This window comes from Pelodiscus sinensis, chromosome 3 (assembly GCF_049634645.1).
Source record: "Pelodiscus sinensis isolate JC-2024 chromosome 3, ASM4963464v1, whole genome shotgun sequence".
Taxonomy (NCBI): Eukaryota; Metazoa; Chordata; order Testudines; family Trionychidae; genus Pelodiscus; species Pelodiscus sinensis.
In genome coordinates this window covers 200,209,809-200,229,303 of record NC_134713.1, presented here as the reverse complement: position 1 = coordinate 200,229,303, position 19,495 = coordinate 200,209,809, and the positions used below count along the sequence as shown (strand labels likewise).

The 19,495-nt window shown below is 62.5% G+C and overlaps 1 protein-coding gene across 6 annotated transcripts in view; it reads right to left on the bottom strand.

Annotated features, from left to right (window-relative positions):
* The window catches only part of KLC4 (kinesin light chain 4), a 56,004-nt gene that overhangs the window by 9,740 nt on the left and 26,769 nt on the right, over window positions 1–19,495 (bottom strand). For 2 of the 6 annotated variants that reach the window (XM_075925927.1, XM_075925928.1), the window contains 6 exons: window positions 18,742–18,915; window positions 18,497–18,596; window positions 17,900–17,952; window positions 12,879–12,946; window positions 11,250–11,358; window positions 10,136–10,291 (listed from right to left, as the gene is read on the bottom strand). In XM_075925927.1, coding sequence (XP_075782042.1) covers window positions 10,136–10,291; window positions 11,250–11,358; window positions 12,879–12,946; window positions 17,900–17,952; window positions 18,497–18,596; window positions 18,742–18,915 — 660 coding nt within the window. Of the gene's footprint in view, window positions 1–1,743; window positions 3,713–10,135; window positions 10,292–11,249; window positions 11,359–12,878; window positions 12,947–12,981; window positions 17,546–17,899; window positions 17,953–18,496; window positions 18,597–18,741; window positions 18,916–19,495 lie in introns of those variants that run through there. The other 4 variants (XM_075925930.1, XM_075925931.1, XM_075925929.1 and 1 more) reach the window with 4 other exon arrangements.

The window sequence follows — 19,495 nt, the reverse complement described above, 5'->3', positions numbered from 1 at the left end:
TTGGAGTGCAGACTGCAGGTGACCTGACTCGGGGACAAGGGAAGATCTTGGAGAGCTCTCCAGGCCTCTGGCCAAGTCCTACTGGAGCTACCTCAATATGGGACGCGCCCAAGCACAGTGCAGGGAACTAGCATGCCTGGCAGTGGGCGAGGAGCCCCACACAGCCAGGCTGCAGCAGCCTGGTTGTGGTTCAGCTGGCGACAGAGGGCACAGGAGGTGGGACCAGCGCGGTCTGCGGACGCAGGTGACGCCAGTGGAGCGGCGAGGACGGGTTGGCCTATCTGCATGGCACAGCGAAGCGCCGCTCTGCGGAGGACACGGACAGCAGCGTGCCAGACCCGAGCGGTGCGGGGAGCCCCGGGATGGGCAGGGCAAGTGATGCCAGTGCTGCTGGCAATGCACAGCGGGAGGGGAGCGCTGAGTGCACATGGGGACGCCCTAGTCTGAGCCTGGCAGCTGGACGCTGTACAGAACCCGAGTGTGCTGTGCCCAGTGCCCAGGTCAGAAACCCTTTCCACTGTCACAGAGCAACGCCCAGCCCTTCTGCCCCAAGCACCCGGCCCAGCGGGGCCAGGCTCCCTGAGGGCCACCGGGGGCCGTGTGCTCTAGAGAGGCCCCGAGAAAGGGCCTGAAGTGCCCAGGGAGGGGCAGGCTCGGCTATTGCGCCAAGTCGTGAAACTGAAGGGCGGCCAGGCCACAGCAGAGCAAAGGCAAGAGGCAGCAGCTCTCGCTGGATGAACAACCCCGGCTGCACCTGCCATTTTCTCCTCCCGAAGGTTTTCAGACTCTATAATCAAGTGCCCCCCCTATCTCTCACGAGAAACTGCACAGCCTGAGCCGGGTCAGGCTCGCAGGGGGAGGCATTTTCTCCAGGACCAGCTCTCAAGTCCACTGGGCAGGTCTTCTCTGCACCCACCACGGTTAGGTTGGGGCCAAAGGCGTAGCAGGATCCAGCACTGGACTGGATCTCCACAGGGCTGCTGAGCTAGTGAGGAGAAGGAAAGGATGGGGCGGGGAGGCCCCTCCTATTTCAGGGCCTGGGCCAGCCTCCAGCGTACTGGTCACCCCACTGCTCCTGCAGGGTTTCTTCAGCCTCCTCTGGGGAGCCGACACCAGCTCTTATTGGAGATGGGCCCTGGCTCCAGCCTGGCCTGCCAATTGCCAGTTCCCATGCGGTCAGCAGTGTGGTGCTCCCACGCTAGCTCCCCGCTCCTCACTACCATCGTCCTGCCTGGAGCTTCGACAGCCCTGGGAGCTGCTGGGGAGCTCATGGGCAGCTCTGCTCGCAGTCGGCAGCAGGCTGGGACTCTGGGAGCCGAGTCTGACCCTAGGTGCCTGCAGTGCCGTGGAGAGGGCCCCAGCCTGGCAGCCCAGCGCTGTCTCAGACTCCTTGTGTGAGCCCGGAGAGCTCCTTTAGCCCCACTTTCCAGGGGGCCAGCCAGAGGCAGCTTCCAGTGATAGGAGTGCTCAGCACCTCTGGAAACCGGGCCCCGCCCCGCGTCACCCCCGGGGGAGGAATGTGCGCACGGGTGTCTGTGCCCCTCGCTCACTCACCTTTGCACCTAAGCACTGCCATGCTCGGTGCACCTCCCCAGTGCACAGGGACCCCCCCACGCACACCCCGCACGTCTCCTCCCGGGCTTAGGCGGGGCGGCTCTGCCAGGCCCAGGAAGGGGGGGCGTGCTTGGCACAGCAGGCAGAGCCAGGGCGGCCCGGCTTGCGTCGCGAGGAAAGAAGCACAGGGCAGGTCTGGCTGCCTTTAATTGGAGGTAAGTTAGTTCACAGCATTGATGGGGAGCCCAGCGCCCGGCCGAGGCGCTCCCCGCGTCCAGGCCGCTGGATAGCCCAGTGGCAGGCAGAGCGGCGGCCATGCAGGGCCCACGGAGACTCGGGAGAGGGGCTGGGTTATGGCTCTCTGGAGGCACAGGGAGCAGGAGGCCTGGCTTAGGGCTGGAACATGGGCATGTGGGGCTGGCCTGAGGGTTACTAGCGAGCGAGCTGGGAGCCCAGCACCCCCAAGCAGGGGCTGCTCCGCACTCGCTGTGGAGACAGCAGCTCCCGTGCATCTGGCACTAGGCCACCGCATCCCAGGGCCCAGAGGGGCTGCCAGCTGCATTCTCACAGGCCACACAGCCCTGCCCCACAACCCCGACTGGGGCCAGAGCCCCAGGGCTAACATCCCCCCTCCGCCCCGCCCCATGGCACAGCCCCAGGCAAATGCCCCCTTGCAAGGCAGCTCCCCACACGGTGCAGAGGCTCCTAGGTGACCCCTTCCAGCCCCACCATCACCCACGCGGGAGCCACAGGCAGCACCTAGCCCTCCTCTCTCCACCCCACTGCCGGGCTGGGAGCACGCCTGACAGCCGCTTGGAGCCCGGGCAGAAGGGAGCTGCCTCCAGGTGCTCCCAGACAGACCCCTCCAGCATCAGCCCCTCTGTCTGCAGCGGGGGTCACCGAGGGCCACATTCCCCCGTAGCCTCCTCCTAGTGCCAGGAAGCCAAATGCGGCTCCCAGCCCAGCCCCCTAAGGCCTGGCTGAGTCAAGGGCTGCGCTGCTGCTGCCTGGCCATGAACTGGGCTGGGAGAGGGAAACGGGGACGCCCCCGCCAAGTGCCTCAAACGCCCCGTCCCTACAACCTTGCCTCCCAGACCTCAGCCTCTGGGATTCCCCTCCGCCCTCCCGGGGGCTAAGGTGAGCACGGCAGCCCGCACAGCCACCTGCCAGGAGCCCCAGCTGGGCCTGCCTGCTCCCCTCCCTCGCCACCAGGGCTACCCCCGGCTCCAGCCGCTGCTCCTTCCTTCCCTGCGCCCTGCCTCTGGAAGGAGCAGCGCTGCACCCGCTTCCCCCGCCAAAGGGAGCTGCAGGAACCACTGGGCGATGGACCCCCGGCGGAGCCCAGGCTGGCCCCCCACGCCACGGAGGGGAGCGCGCAAAACAGCGCTCGTCCCACACGTGTCCAATGGCCCCTGCGGGGGAGTCTGGGTCCACAGCCCCTGCTGGCAGGGTGCAGCTTGGCACCTGGTTTAGCCCTCCCTGGCAGCCGGAGCCCACGCTACCATCCTGCCAGTCCCAGCAGGCCAGAGCCCCCTTGTTCGCCAGGCCTCTGAGCCAACAGGGCAGAGGGGTGCCAGATCCAGACCCATTCTACTGCGCTGCCAGGCTCCAGGGACCACAGTGTGCGCACCCGGGCCGGCAGAGCTCCCCCACAGTACCCCCAGGCTGCGGGGCCCTGGCGGCGAGGGGAAGAGCAGGGCAGGCTTGGGGGGTGGGGCAGAGGATGTGTGTTGCACAGCAGTCTGTGGGACCATGGGGGGCATGGGTGGGGTGAGCTCCTGGGGGACGTGCTGCACACCCAGGAAGCGAAGACACGTTCCATTAGCAGACCAGGCACCAGCGCTGCAAGGACAGAAGCAGAGGTCGGGGGCCCAGGGGTCCCTGGCCAGGGGGAGTGGGCAGCTCCATGCGGATTCCTCCTGCTCTCTTGCTGGCTGGCAGAGTACAGCGGCTGGGGCCCCTGCAGCCAGGCGCTCCTCCGTGGTGGTGGGGCGCGCCTCGTGCCCCAGGAAGGCAGGCGGGGCCTGGCTTGGAGTCCTTGCCGAGGAAAGCAGGAGCCGTGGAAGGAGGGGTGGTGCAGAGGAAAGGCGGAAGGTACAACACAAACATCCAGGTGATTGTAGTGGAAGGGAAAGAGGGAGTCCCGAGGCATTTAAGCCTAGTGACAGAGAGGAGAAAGATGTCATTCACAAGGCCCCAGAGGGGGCGGGGGTAAGCCCGGGGGACAGGACGGGCAGTGCCCCAGCCCGGTCAGAGGCAGAACACACAGCTGCCCTGCACCTGGGGACCAGCAGCTCCTAGGGAAGCAGGAAGACTCAACCAGGGGCCTGAAATGCTGAGCTTCTGCAGCACAAGGACAGAGCGTGGAGTGACGGGGGCAGTGGGAGGTTTGGGAGGCCGGCTCCGGACGGGCCCCATCAGCTGTCATGCCCCATGAAGGGAGGCACAGACACCGACGAGTCACTGGACTGAGCGACTGCCCCCAAGCAGTGCCGCCATCCCCGCCTTGGCTCGCTGGGATGCCCCCTTCGCTGGGGCTGCTATGAAACACCAGCAGAGCCCCTGCCCCCGTGCTAAGTGCTCACGTCCCTGCAGGCCTAGTGCTGGCCAGAAAGGCCTTTGGGAGGGCTCTGATGCTCCAGAGGGAGAGGAGGACAGATGCTGCCAGGGGAGGACAGGACAGAAATCCACTCAGTCAAGAGCCTGACCACAGGACGTTACGCTCCTTTGGCCCCAGGAGGCGACAGGCAGGACTGGGGCTTGCCACTAGTTTTCGCAGAGGGCCACTTGACTATTTTAAGATCTGGTTGCAGACGAGGGCCTGGAAGAGGTGTGGCCCTCTCAGCACCATGCCCCCGGTGGTGGTGGTGGGGGGGGTGTTGCACATTCCCTCACCCCCAGGCCAATCGTGGGCCCGGGAGCACACAGTCTAGCGCCCCCACCCTGTCAGGGGTGCACGGTGCTTAGAGGGAACCGCCAGCCATTCTGAACAGCTGGCAGCTCCCTCTAGGTGCACTGAGGCACCAGGCTAGGGCTCCCTCCCGTGGGCGGGAAGGGGGGAGCGGGGACAGCTGCAGCCCTCCCTGGAGCTACTTTTGGCCTCAGTCCATGGCTTGCCAAGCCAGGCAAGAGAAGTACTGCTAGGCCTCCCCGGGGCAGAGTGGGACAGTGGGCACTGCCTTCCCCCGGCTAGGGCAGCAGTGTGGGCTGCGTGCGACGTTCTGGGATTCTCGTGCCAACATACAAAACACGGTTGTAACCACTGTGGTACGATTGCACCACGTTTCATGCACAGTGGGCCACGTGAGGGGTCTAGTGAAAGCTGGTGCTTTGCTGAGTCTGTTCATATGCACGTATGATTTGAGGAGGAGGGCTCTGGACTTGTATTTCAAATGTGGGAGACAGCCACACGCTTCGCTCACCCATTGGCAAAGGGTTGCTCCCAAGTGAATAGCCTTCCAGGTGGAAGCTCTCTAGTCCAGCAACATCCGTGGTCCGGCATGATCTGAGTGAGACGGATGTCCACTTCTCATGGGCGTGGCCAAGCTTCCTGCAGCCCCCTAAAGTCTCTTTACAGCCACCAGTCCTGGCTTTCTCTGTTCTGTGCTGTCATTTGGCTCTAATTTACCCCTGAATGTCCTCTCAGGTGCCGGTAATGCTGCTAGACGATACTGACTGATCCCAAACCAGAGAATTTGCTGAACTGCGGGAGGGCAGGTGAGAAAGATTCAACCTGTACGTGACTAATTGGTTCCCTTTAACAATTTTACTCTCAAGCCTTTTTCTTTATTTAGTAACCCTTTAGATGGCAGATGCTGAAGGACTGGCCCAGCGGCCTCTTTCAGGTTAGATCTGAGGTATAGGTTGACCTGGGACTATGGCTGGTCCTTTGGGGTCAGAAGAACTTGTTTGGATTTGGCAAGATTGGTTTTCATAACCCCGCAGCTGTGTAAGGCGGGGGCACTGGTGATGGCACAGGAGAAGCGGGAGTGTCTAAGGGTGTTGCGTTTGGGACGCCTGCTGACCAGTGTGGCAAACAGAAGTGCTGTTTAACTGGTTTGGTGCCTTAGAGTGGAACACCACCACACCTGGGCTACATCTAGACTGGCATGATTTTCCGCAAATGCTTTTAATGGAAAAGTTTTTCCGTTAAAAGCATTTGCGGAAAAGAGCGTCTAGATTGGCACGGACACTTTTCCACAAAAGCACTTTTTGCAGAAGAGTATCCGTGCCAATCTAGACGCGGTTTTGCACAAGAAAGCCCTGATCGCTATTTTTGCACAAAACAATACCGCGTTGTCTACACTGGCCCTCTTGTGCAAAAGCATTTGTGCGAGAGGGCTTTTGCCCGAGCGGGAGCAGCATAGTATTTGCGCAAGAACACTGACAATCTTACATGGGATCGTCAGTGTTCTTGCAGAAATTCAAGCGGCCAGTGTAGACAGCTGGCAAGGTTTTCCGCAAAAGCAACTTGCCAGTCTAGACGCAGCCCTGGGCTATAAATAGTCCTGCCTTTAAGCAATTCACCCTGATCTGACCCTCGCAACGGTGCCCCCACAAACCGGTTATATTACAGAAGTGGAGCTGTGCTTGGATCCACAGTCCCAGGTCCATTTATACCTCAGATCTTACCCAAAAAAGCTCACTGTGCCAGCCTTTAGCAGCTGAAGGTTTATTATAAAAAAGAAAAGGTTGAATAGAATTGTTCAAGGAAACAAAAGGACACGCACCAGAGTTACCAAGTTCCTGGTGCAGGCGTAGCAGAGATGGACTAATCTGCTGGCTCACAGGTCTCTGGACTAGATCCTTTGTTAGGAGGGGGCATCAGTCTTTCTGAGCTCAATTCACAGCAGAGATGCTTCTGAAGTGATGAGGTGGACTGAAGACCAGGCTGGAGGATCGCCCAGGGCCCTCTGGCAGGTGACTGGGTTTGAATGCGGAGGCAGATCAGCGTTGCACCCGCAGGCGGTGCAGAGTGGCCAGGGGAGGTGTCAAAGGAGAGCTCGTGAGCTGCTGGCTCCGGCCAGGCCACTCAGCTCCAAGTACAGTCTGTGGGTGCAGTTCTGGAGACAGGCTTGGTGTTGCCATTTTACATGTTTGCACTGGGGGGGCGCTGCTCAGCACTGCAGGGAGGATGGTTCTGACGGGTCGCCACTTGCCACCTGGGGAGCACCCAACAGCCCTGGCCTGAGAAGGATCCACCTGGGACACCATGGCCCCTGGCCTAAAAAGGGCAGAAACTGGTTTGTGGGTCATGTGATCAGCCCATTTTGGGAGGCCCAGCCCGCAGGAGAAGGAGGGCTTTCCCCCTGCATGGGTGAGGTTATAACAGTATCCTGAGGGAGCCTCCATCTCCTCTCCACTGCTGCCCTTCGCTCCAGAAGCACCAGTGCTGGGGACAGAGGCCAGGAAGGATTCACGGACCCAGCCTGACAGGCTGTGCTCCAGAGACTTGTAAGCTGGTGGCTGGGCCCAGCCCTGCTAAGAGCCAGCACCGAGCACTGGGTGCCGGACGTGCGGGATGAATTCCCTTCAGCCAGCTCCCTCTCAACCTTTTCTTTCTGTTACTAAGAAACCTTTTGCGGGAGATACTGAAGGGTGGGCCCAGCGAGCTCCCTGGGTAAAATCTGAGCTATAAATTGACCTAGGACTGGGGCTGGTCCTTTGGGGTGGGGAGAGCCTGTTCAGAGATGGAGAGTTGGGTTAGAACCTCTCCCCTGTGTGAGGTGGGGCTGGGGGGGCACAGGGAGCACTGGGGTATCTGAGGGGAGGTGGGGGATGGGTTATAACCTCTCCCCTGTGTGAGGTGGGGCTGGGGGGGCACAGGGAGCACTGGGGTGTCTGAGGGGAGGTGGGGGATGGGTTATAACCTCCCCCCTGTGTGAGGTGGGGCTGGGGGGGCACAGGGAGCACTGGGGTATCTGAGGGGAGGTGGGGGATGGGTTATAACCTCTCCCCTTTGTGAGGTGGGGCTGGGGGGGGCACAGGGAGCACTGGGGTATCTGAGGGGAGGTGGGGGATGGGCTATAACCTCTCCCCTGTGTGAGGTGGGGCTGGGGGGGCACAGGGAGCACTGGGGTATCTGAGGGGAGGTGGGGGATGGGTTATAACCTCTCCCCTGTGTGAGGTGGGGCTGGGGGGGCACAGGGAGCACTGGGGTATCTGAGGGGAGGTGGGGGATGGGTTATAACCTCTCCCCTGTGTAAGGGGGGCTGGGGGAGCCACAGGGAACACTGGGGTGTCTGAGGGGAGGTGGGGGATGGGTTATAACCTCTCCCCTGTGTAAGGGGGGCTGGGGGGGCCACAGGGAACACTGGGGTGTCTGAGGGGAGGTGGGGGATGGGTTATAACCTCTCCCCTGTGTGAGGTGGGGCTGGGGGGGCACAGGGAGCACTGGGGTATCTGAGGGGAGGTGGAGGATGGGTTATAACCTCTCCCCGTGTGAGGAGGTCTGGGGGGGCACAGGGAGCACTGGGGTGTCTGAGGGGAGGTGGGGGATGGGTTATAACCTCTCCCCTGTGTAAGGGGGGCTGGGGGGGCACAGGGAGCACTGGGGTGTCTGAGGGGAGGTGGGGGATGGGTTATAACCTCTCCCCTGTGTAAGGGGGGCTGGGGGGGCACAGGGAACACTGGAGTGTGTGAGGGGAGGTGGGGGATGGGTTCTAACCTCTCCCCTGTGTGAGGTGGGTGGTGGTTGGGGGGGAGGGGGCACAGGGAACACTTTGGTGGCGAGAGGATTTGCTTGTGAGGCTTCGTACTGGTCAGGGTGGTAGCTGACATGCTCAGTGCAGCTAGTTTGGCACCTTACAGGGAAGGGCCCCATCTTAGGCTACAAGTAGCTTTGGGTCTGAGCAATTCACCCTGATCTGACCCTCTCAATGATGCCCCGACCACCTGATATATTACACCCTCTTCCTCCCCTTGCCCGTGCAGAGGGAATCCCATGGTTGTCCCACTGTGGAGTGTGCCACGAGCAAGCGCCCCGTCCAGGCCAGATTCCATAGCAGCCGGCGCTCGCAGGCTGGTCTGAAGGTTCCCAGAGAAGTTCCTCAGGAGTCCTACATGCCCAGGCGCAGTCTGAACAGAGTCAGCAAAGCAGCAGCTTTCAGCAGACACCTCACTTGGCCCACTGTGCACAAGACGCGATGCGAACACACAGCGGTGGCTGCAACCAGGTGCTGTACGTTCACATGAGAAGCCAATAACGTCACACTGGGGCACGGCCCTCAGGGAAAGAGCTCCCAGCCCACCACCACAGCACAGCAGATCAAAGGGCACCACAGTGTAGACACACAGCACGGGTGGAACCACGCAGGGGAAGGCAAGCCAGGAGATCAGTGGTAGGGGAGTTCTGGACCCAGTGCCTGACAGCTCTCTACGCCGACCCATCCAGGCAGGGCAGTCCTCCAGCCCCCCCCAGAGAGAGCTGCAGGGTCGGCTCCCACCCCAGGGCTGCCCCACAGTGGTCTCTGGGGTACAATCCACAATCAAGAGAGCAAGAGGCATGGTGCTGCCGGGCTGTCATGGCACAGGAGGGGAGGGGTGGGGTGGCGGAAAGGCTCATGCAGGGTGGGGGTGCGTAGCATGGGGTCAGTGAGCGGACGGAGAAGGGGAGGTGGGAGTGTTAATGTAGCCAGGGGCACAGCGGTGAGGAGGTGCCTAGCCTAGGCCAAGCCCACGCCCCCATGCACCGTGCTCTCTCCCTCTAGCTCACGTGCCCAGGCACTAGCTGCAGCCTCCCCTGTGGAGGCAGAACGCAGCCCTTCTCCCTTGCACCATGACCCCCCCCCCCCGCCCTTTACGGTCTGACCCTAGAGTGCTGCGGGACCCACAGGCTTACTCCCGGGCCAGGAAGCTGGTGCCCCTCTTAGCAATGGAAAGAACATCTGCCTGCCCTGGCCTCCAGAGCCAGACGAAAGCCACAACCAGGGCAAGAACTCAGTCGTCTTTGCCGACAAGACTAGTGACCAGGGGATGGAGACACCTTCTCCCCCCGCCCGGCCTGTGCTCCCACTGAGCCTGAACCCCAGCCCCAGCCCTCAGGCTGACAGCACGAGGGGGCAGAGTGCCCCATGCGTTCAGCCCCGGGACAGCAGGGAGGGTGCGGAGTTGCCTGCAGCTCAAACCCACTCCCCACACCCATCTCTCTCTCACACGCACTCACTCACACACACACACACACACACCGTAGGGCACCCTGAGGCTGCTGCCCGCCACAGGGAGCTGTGCCAGCCCCCCTCGGGGGTCCCCGCAGAGCTGGCAGTCAGTCAGATATGCAGCCATGGCCAGCAGAGGTGTTAATGGGAATGCCAAGGCAGGGTTAGGGGCAACGCCAGGCCCAGCAGCCGCCCCGGGGACTGAGAGCAGGAACGAGTGCCAGGCGCTCCTCTCCCTGGCCTGGCTGGCTACTGGCGAGAGAGGGCAGGGCAGGGAATGAAGGAGGCAGGCGGGGATGCCACGACAGGCCATCAGCTCCCTGAGACTGCAGGGGGCAGCACTCCCGCCCCGGTTCCTGGGCAAGTACTGCCCCCTGCCTCTCCCGGCTGGCCTAGGCAGTTCTTGATGGTGGACTTGTACTTACCCCGCTCCACTCCACGCCCATACTCACTTCCTCGCTACCGTCTGTGGAGCTCTCGTACTTGACACTGCCCCCCGGGCTGTCGCGGCCCCTCCTCTCCATGCCGGCGCCTTCCTTCAGGAGCTCCACCACCTTGGTCTGGTTCATGAGGTCAATGCCCTGCACAAGAGGATGCAAGTCACGGCTGGCCCCTCCCCGCTACCGAGAGCCAGCACCACCATCTCCCCAGGGACGCGGCAGGGCCCAGCCCACTGCCCGTCTCCAGGCCCAGAGCACTCGGGGGGCTGGGCCCCAATGGGGCAGCACACACAGCAGGGGAGAGAGGAGGGCGTCTGAATGGGCCTGCAGAGCAGGACACGAGGGCCAGGCAGAGCCCCGCTAGCAGGGTCTGACGGCACAGTGGCCAGAGAGCTGGCAGCCCCACCAGCCACTGCCTGCACACCTCTGCCCCTAGCCACAGCCCTTTGGGAGGGGCCTTGTGGAAGGCCCCTTGAAAGCCAAAAAACCTCAGTCCACTCGCTCCTACTCCACAGCAGCCTTGCTGGCACGTCCAGCCCCGAGGGCACTGCTGCCCGCTGCAGAGGCCGTGCCGGACAGGCTGTCGTCTCCCGTTCAGCGCTCTGAACCACCCAGCCAGCCCCCGGTACCGAGCAGATTGCTAGGGTCTCCCGCCGGAGCCCTTCCACAGAGCCCCTCCACGCTCGGCTGTCCCCCTTCGTTAGCAGCTGAGCCATGCCGCTCCTCACAGCCCTCAGATGCACCACCAGGCCTGGAACCTCAGGGCCAGCTGTCCCTTGGATCTCGGCATGCCTCAGCCGGGGAAAACTCCCCTCCCTCTCCCCAGCAGCATCTGTAGCACTGACAAATGGCTCCCGAGCTACCAGCCAGGCGTCCTTCCCCAACTGCAGCTCCTTGCTGGTCTGCAGACACCGCCCCAGCCCCAGGGTGAGCCAATGGGACTGCCCGGATTTCAATCCGCCAGCCTATGGAGCCTGAAGTGGGGGAGGGGGAGGCATCACAGGCCCCATGTCCAGGAAATCGTGTAGCCACTCTGAGGGGATGAGCTAGCTAGCAACCCCCATCCCACTGTCCTCCTGCCAGGGCATCCCAGGCTTACCTGCCGCCGAGACAGCAGTGCACACGCCTCCAGCGTCTCCGCTGCCTCCAGCTTGCCCTGGCGCCTGTACAGAGAACCTAGGTTCCGCAGGGTGGAGGTCACTGTGGGGCTAGAGGCAAGAGGGAACGCGAGGCTGAGGTAGCGTCCATCTATCCCCCAGCAGCTCCTGGCGCCCCCGCCCCCTGGGAAGGCTCAGCTGTGGGGGTCAGTGCTGGGAGTGTCCGAGGGGTTCAAATTCACTGGGGAGAGCAGAGGGGCCACGGCTGCACTGGACCCCTCTGATCATCTGGAGCGAGGCATGCAGCCATGGGCGCCCTGGGACTGGAGCTGCCGGACACCTGGCCTTCTGGGGTGGGTCATGCTGCACGGGAGGCCTGGCCATCAACTCTCCACACAGATGCTGCACGCCCTTGAGGAGCCCCCTGTGACCCCTCCGGCCCCCTGCCCACTGGCAGCCAGCATCCCATACGTCGCTGGGCTCAGGCCCGGCATGCATTGCCCTCACTCGCCGCTGGCCGGCCGCAGCTCTGCAACACCAGGCGAGATAGCCAGTGTCAGCAGGAGCCGTGCTGGCCCTGAAAACCATCGACGACGGCCAGGGTGGGTACGAAGCCTGAGGGATACCCGCCGGAAACAGGCTCTGAGCGTGGGTTTGGAAGGCAGCTCCTCCGTCCAGCCTGCCTGCTGTGAGCCAGGTGGGTTCCCTGTCTGACTGCCTGGGTTCCACACACCCACTGGCAGGAGGGTGTCTGGTCTCTACTGAGGAGAGCCATGCTCTGGAGCCACACAGAGCTCTTCCAGGGCCAGGGTCCTCGGCCCGCAAGTCACTCTCCGTATGAGAGCCAGCAGTCACGCTAACGAGCACAGGAGAAGGCGCCTACTGAGCCCAGCAGGGTCGGACTGCACCCCAAGAAGCTTCTCTGGCTCACGAGGCAGAGACGATGGACTTCGGTTAACATGGGGAGCCAAAAGCTATTTTTGCTGTCCCACGCAGGGGGCAGAGGGGACAGTGCCCGCTGAGCTGCGTCTAGTCTGGGGAGCGGCGGGATGGAGGCTGCTTTGGCAAGCGTGTAACCTGCTACACTTGCTTTAGTCACTAGGAACGTGTTATCTGTCACCGTGCCTGCCATGTTTTCCCTTGCCTAGCACCACTGAAACCTCTGCCCCTCAAGCAGCAGCATTACTGAGCCATCTCAGGGCTGCACACGGGAGTCGGGGGAGTCTGCGTGCCCTGTCTCTGGGGGCAGCCAGCTTGTGAACCCCCAGGAGCACCACAGGGAGAGGGACCGGACACCGCAGAGACAGGTGTGGGGAGGGACCGGTTCCTGCCAGGCTGGCAGTCTCGAGGTGAGGGGCAAAGGGGTAACAGTAGCTCAGCTCTGGGTGTCCCAGCCCCTCGGTGCGTGCTGGGCAGGGCAGGGCAGGCAGCGTGACGCAAGGAAAGCACTGAGGGGCTGTGCTGCAGTGCAGGGGTGGCAGACAGCACCTGGGCTCCAGCGCGGCAGGTTGCAGATGCGGACGCTGTGGGCTCAGGAACAGAGTATGCAGTGGGGGTGCGCAGAGCCATTGACCCAAACTGTGCACTTTGTAGCCGCTTAGAGCCCTGCAGAGACCCGACCCCCGCCTCACCTGCTGACTTTGCAGGCTTTGTACCAGCCGCCGTACTCTGCGTAGGGGGTGCCGTCTCTCTGTCTGTTCTGCAAGGGAAGGAGAAGAGGTTAGCGCCTGCCCTGGTGGGCTGAGCCCTTGCCCGATTGCAGTGTCCAGCAGCAACGCAGCGTCTAAACATCCCTCTTCCCGCCCCCGCCTCAGTCCCACGATGCCTCCTCGAGGAACTCTGCAGCCAGCCCGAGTGCCCTAGAGCCAGCCTGAACCTTCCCGATCCCCACCCGGGGCCAGTGGGGAGGCCCCAGACCCGCCTGCCTGGACGCTGCTCACCCAGCCAGCCCGAGTGGGACAGCAAGGAGCAGACCTGAGCCCAGGAGATGGTGCTGAGGCCCGCAGGCGGCAGCGCCACAGGCAAGGTTTGGAGCAGCAGCAATGCTGCGTGCACCACCCTGGGCACGGTCCAGGCAGAGGGAGAGGGCAGAGCCAGGGCGGAGCCGCAGCAGCTCTCGGCTCCAGAGTTCACAGCCCCGGCGCTGCTGGGCTGGCTGCAGCCGTTCTGCATGCAAAGCCATCGCCAGAGCCCCTGGCAGCCTGCACAGCTCCTGGGGCCAGATCTCACCCCAGACCGGCTCGGAGGCAGCTAGTCCATCGGACTGCCCGGCCCTACGGACAGCAACCAGGACCCTTTCCTTTAGGAGGCTTCTCTAGGCCCCAGGAAGAGCACTCTGGCCTAGGCGACCCCGGGAACCATCCCATGGGGCAGAGCCACTCCCCCTGGAGGAGTTCCCACCCCTGGGCCTGTCACTCCAACTCCAGGGCAGCCCGCCAGTGGGGGGACCCTAGACTTGCCCTCTCTCAGGGGCTGGCTTGCCTTGTCTGGCCGGGGATCAGCTCAGACTAATCCAGCCTTGCCAAGCTCTCAGCCGCGTCCAGTGACAGGCCATGCCCAGCCCTCCCTCCCTCCACACCAAGGCCAGGCAGGTCCTGCGGGACGCCTCGCTGCAGCTCCTCTGGCAGGGGCCCGACTGATGGAGCTTCCCACACAGCCAGCCAGAGTCCGTGAGCAGGGATGCTGCCAGCCCTCAGCATGAGCACAGGCCCCAGCCTCGGGGCTGATGGCTCGCCCCTGCCAGGCAGAGAGTGGGACCGGAAGCCAAACAACCCCAGCAGGTACTGGCCTTGGCCCACCCAGGGGGCCTGGAGCCAGCCCTGCACCCAGCCCAGAGCACAGCACCGAGCCCCTGGCAATAACCAAACGCTGCGTCATTCTCCAGCCATGGGCTGTGTAACGCCTTTGCTAGACTGGTATCCCACCACAGCCCTTGCAGGCCTTCCTCAAGATAGCAGAGAGAAGGGGAAGGGCTAAGCTCCAGCGACTGGCCTCTGGGGCCCGTCCCCAGAAGAAGGCAGGCTTTCTAACCCTCCAGTTATTCGCCTGGCTCTTCTGACCCCCGCCAATCTATCAGCAACGGTCTCGAATGGCTGGCGCCCGCCCCCAACACCGACACTAGTGCCACCCAGAGGCAGGAGCACCTCGCCCCTCCCAGCTGCGTCAGTCCTGCTTCCCAGGGCAGCCGCCCTCATGGAACGTGGCCTACGGGCTTTGTTCCTGCCTGTAGCCAGACACTTGGCTTTATGGAAACAGGGTTCGCTTACAGGTTGAGACCCCAGCAACTGAGTTTCTCTGGCTCCCTGCCTGCTGCGTCCAAGGTCTATTTGCTGCCTCTGGGGCATCCCCTACAATAAAGCACCTGGGCTGGCCTCCATCAGAGGGAGTAAGGAACTGCAGTGTAGCTGCCCAGGCCTGGGCTGGAACCAGTGTTCCCTGCACGCGGCGCGCTGGAGTGGCCACTCTGGAGAGACTGAAACGCTGCCCACGTGAGTACCGGCACACCCGCAGGCAGCATGCATGTCTCTCAGCGGTGCACATGCCTCAGTGCACATCACATTGATTCCACACATGGATGGACAGTTAGAAGGAATAGCAGGCTGGCCCCGGCTCCGGGAGCAGCCCAGTTACTGCACGCTTATGCAGCGTGAGACAAGGGCCAGGGTAGACGCTAGCCCTGCCTTTCAACACCCACTGATTTTCCAGCCAGGACACCTGCTGCAGCCCGCTGGGCACCCGGCCCCCCCAGCCCCCACCTCGGGGGGAGAGGGAAGCTATTCCTACCCGGAGGCGTTGCTCAAAGCCAGAGCACTAGGGCATTCTGGCTGCCACTGTCATGCCCAAAAGCCTCCCTGCCAGGAGCTCCCCCGCCCCAGCATGCAGTTCCGTGGAGCGGTCCGTAATGAGAAAGAAAGGGAAGCTCGGCAAGGACGGGTATGATGCTTTTAATGAGAAGAGACAGGTGACCAGGACCGGTGGGCGAGGCCTCCCGCACACGAGGGAGTGGGAGCAGGAGCTGGGCTAGTGCTGAACAGAACCGAGAGGGCACTGCTCAAGGGAACCGGGGGCAGCCGTGGGTCAGGCTAGCACACATGCCTCTCGCCAGCCACAAACAGCTCACTGCCTCCTGCTGCTAGCTCGTGGGGCAGGCACGGCCGGTCCAGGGGCAGCTGGCACCAGCAATGCTGCTCAGCAGGATGCCCAGCATGGGAAGCCCCTTCCACTAGAGGTCACCTGGAGGGGGTGGAGCAGACACAGAGCCCCCCTTCCCCTCCCCGCAGTCTCTATGCTCAGCAGTAGCCTGGAAAGCACCTCAGCCGGTACTCAAACGCAGCGCCCATAAAGGCTGGTGCTGGAATAGCTCCTTCCCCCTGGGCGCAGGAAGGGACAGCACAGGCATCAGAAACCACCTTGGCCCACACAGGCCAAGGCAGTTTCAGGGACTCGAGAGTGGCTGAGTCTTGTCCCGGGGTGGCAGCAGGAAAGCCAAGAGGCCACCTCATCTCTCTCTCCCAAAGCTAAAGGTGTAGACCCCAGACCAGCGGTTCAGCTCCGGGACTGCACGCCCATGGAGCCTGCACAAGGCCTGGAGGCAGGGTCCTAAGGGAGAACCAGAGGTTAGCTCTCAGGACTCATGCAGGGACGTTGGGGACTAACGGCCCGAGGGGTCCGCCAGCCCGCGCTGCGTCTCACCTCCCAGCTGTGGGTAATGCTAAAGCCCCCGGAGAGCAGGACAGGAGCACTGCCTTTGCCATGGAAGGTCCTTCCTGGAGCCTCCAGGCACATGCAAGCAGGGAGGGTGCTGCAAGCTCCCATGGCCCCTTATGTACCCTGGCAGATGCCTTCCAAACCAGCGAGCCAGGGCTCACCGTGCACCTGGCTGTGGAGCTCTGGGTGCACAGGGGAGTCGACGGCATGGAGCAATCCCATACTCAGGCAGGCCCCCACATAGCAATGGCCTAAAGCAGCAAGCGCCAGTGACAAGAGGTGGCCACATGCCACCCGTCAATCTCTAGAGACCTGCCCCTCACACAGCAGCAGCTTTTCTCTGGGTAAGCCTCCAGCCAGCCCTAAGTGTGCTGAGCCTGCCCGCTCCAGGCAGGAGGCACTGCGCCACCAGAACCTCGCCTGCACACGCCCTAGCACAGATGGGCAGGGACAGAGCAGTTTCAGCAGGCCTGCAGGCAGTGCCAAGGGTGCCTCACCACGCCCTTGTCCATCACCTGGCTGCTCACAGGCAGGGAAGCATTCAGCATAGCCACCCGTGTCGAGCTGGCACCAGCCCCCATTCCAGGGGGCAGTCACTAGCTTCAAGAGGTCTCAGCAAGAGAGCCCGGCGGGAGCAAAAAGGCTCCCTCTTCCGCAGCTAACTCCCCACTGCTGAGCACTGGCCCCTCCAGGTACCCACCCCCAGGAAGAGACCCCACGAATGCCAGATATCTAGACTTGACGACTGCCACATCACTCCCTCTTCTCCAGGGAGGCCCTGTCTGGCCTCGGCTATCTGCAGACGGCTGGCGTGTGCACCAATGCAGCGATGCTCGGTTACAACAGTCAGCTGGCTCTCGGCAGCGGGCCCAGGGCCACCAGCCTGCTCAGATGGAGCTGTGGGTGCAGGCAGCACAGAGCACGCCAGGTGCAAATTAGCTTAGAGCAGCAACCGCACTGTCACCCTGAGTCTCCAAGCTTGTGTGCTAGTCTCTGCAGTCCTGCCCTGGCCCAGCACGGGGCTCCGATGCCTGCCAGTGCTGACGGCCAGCTCCCGGCACAGACTGGGTGCACAGACCAGGGACCGGGAAGAACCCTTGCTGCATTTGCACAGTGGGTGAGGGAGGCTTGCTGGGAGCTCCTGCGTCTGCCTGCTGCATAGGAAGGGACACCTGCTCCCCACGTCTGTTTAGCTCAGTCCATGGCAGGAGTGCACCTGCCTCTCTCGCCAATTCCCTCTTGCCAGGGCTGCTGTCCTGAGGCAGGCAGCCTGGCTCCAAGGCCCTGTGCTCTCAGGATGCCAGCATGCTCTGTGTTGCCCCGGAAGGACCAGGTTGCTGGGCAGAACACTGGGTCCCATTCTGGCTCCAGCAGCACACAGTGGAAGATGATGGAGGCAGCAGACTGCAGCCTCTTCCCAGTCCTGTCTGTCTCTTCTCAGGCTCCCTGTCCCTGGTCAGCCTAATGGGCTACCCCAGGAGTGAGCAGTGGGGGCTTTCGGGGCCCTTTGGGGCTGGAAGCTAAGTCTCAGGCCCAGAAACATGCTGCCATTCCGCCGCCTTCTGCTGTCCAGCGGGTCCTAGGGAGAGCACTACAAGCAAAGAGAAGACATGCAGGCACAGCGAGGCACACAGCTGGGCGCACAGCGGGGCTCCCCCCCGCCGCCCGCCAGAGTGCAGCCCACCCACCCTCCCACAGCCACAGAACAGCTGCACCTGCCACACCTTCCACCACTCCCCCGCCCTGCTGCAGCACCCTGCCCCCTCCCTGTGCCTGCACCCGGCCGTGGGGGCCCCTGCCTGCTGCCGCGACCAGCTGCAGCACCTGTTCCACAAAGCACACTCCCCTCCTGCCCTGGGGAAGAGCAGACGCCAGTTTCCAGAACAGGACCGCCCTCCTGCCCTGGCAGACAGGCTCAGACTGCCAGAGGCCCTCTCCCCCTCACCTTGCTCATCTCCTCCCTCTCCTCCGCATGCATCCAGATCGGCTTGTGCTCTTCTGTGGGACAAAACACAAGAGAGGGCCGCTCACCAACTCAGCCCCGAGCTCTGCCTCGCCCACCTACCCACCTGGCACAGGCTGCAGCTCCACCCTCCCAGGCACCAGCCAGCATCCTGGGGGCACTGTGGGGCTCTCCCCAATCCTGGCAGGCTGTGTCTGTCCTTGTTGATTTCAGTCACGGAGCTGCTTTCCACCACCAGTGACCTCCTCTCAACACCAGGGAAAGCCCCCAGCCACGCTCAGGAGGGAGAGGGCAAGCCAGTGCTGTGCTCAGGGACGCCCGTGCAGTCACAGCCGCAGCCACACTGTACAGCGGCGCTGCACACGGCGGGTTCTGACCATGGTGCCAGCCTGCAGGGGGCTTTCTCCCTTTGCAGTCAGGCAGCGGAGAGCAGTGAACTGCACAGAGATAAGCCCAGGCAGGTGCAGTAGGCCGTGAAGGGACGCACCCTGCCAGCAGAGGGGACATCGCATCAAGCCAGTCCCACGGCTGGAGTGGGGAGCGGCTCCCCACTCTCCCACCCCTTCCAGCCGAACATACCATCCACAGAGCCAAACTCCTTCACGTGGGCGCGGGTGAGGATATCCTTGTACAGCACCTCAGCTTCCTTGTATTTCCCTTGTTTCAAGTAGCAGGAGGCCTGCAGTTAATACAGAAAGTTCAAGCTTCACTGAGCCACGTGGGAATATCCCTAGGCGCCACCCCCATCCGCTTCCCAGGCCCTCCCCCACTGACCCAAATGCCCCCCTTGGTCCCGACACAGCCCCTTCTCCCTGCAGGCGCACCAAGTTGTTCTTGGTCTTGGCCACATTGGGGTCGTCTGGGCCCAGGCGTCTCTCGTAGATATCCAGCGCTCGGCGGTAGTAGTACTCCACCTCCTCGTACTTGGTCTGGTTCTGGCACAGCAGTGCCAGGTTGTTCAGCTGCTTGGCCACATCTGGATGGTCCTTGCCTAGAACCTGGGGAAGCCAGAGAAAGGAGGCCTTAGAAAGAACCCCTTTGAGACCATGACGGACCCCTGGCTGCCCCTCCTTGGACTCCTAGGAATGCCCTGCTTTACTGAGGGACACTAGCATGCTGGCCTTTACTCAGCAGCCCGTCATGTTACTGGATTTTAAGGGGAGCAGCCAGGTCACTGCTGCGCCCATGGGGGGTGTTTGCCCCAGAAGCTGGTACAAAGGGGGCCATGTGAGGTGTCAAATGAAAGCTTATCTTATACTGATTCTATATATGCTATTCATGTGATTGTATAATGTCTGTGTGTGTAGCTATAAACATGTACTCTGTATGGAGACTGGGATTTTCTCTGTATGTGGTTGAGCAGTGGGCTCAGCCTATGGACATGCTAATTAGCAAGGCTCCAGGGACAACAGATCTCTTAAGTACTAGAGACCCACCTGGGAAGGAATCTAGGTGCCTGGCCAGAGAGTCACATGGTCTCTCCAGCTTGGAAGAAGCCAGGGGGGATATAAATAGGCCATGTGGCTGACTCCATCTTGGTGCTCAGCTCAGCTCTTCATCCCAGAGGCAGCAGTGCAA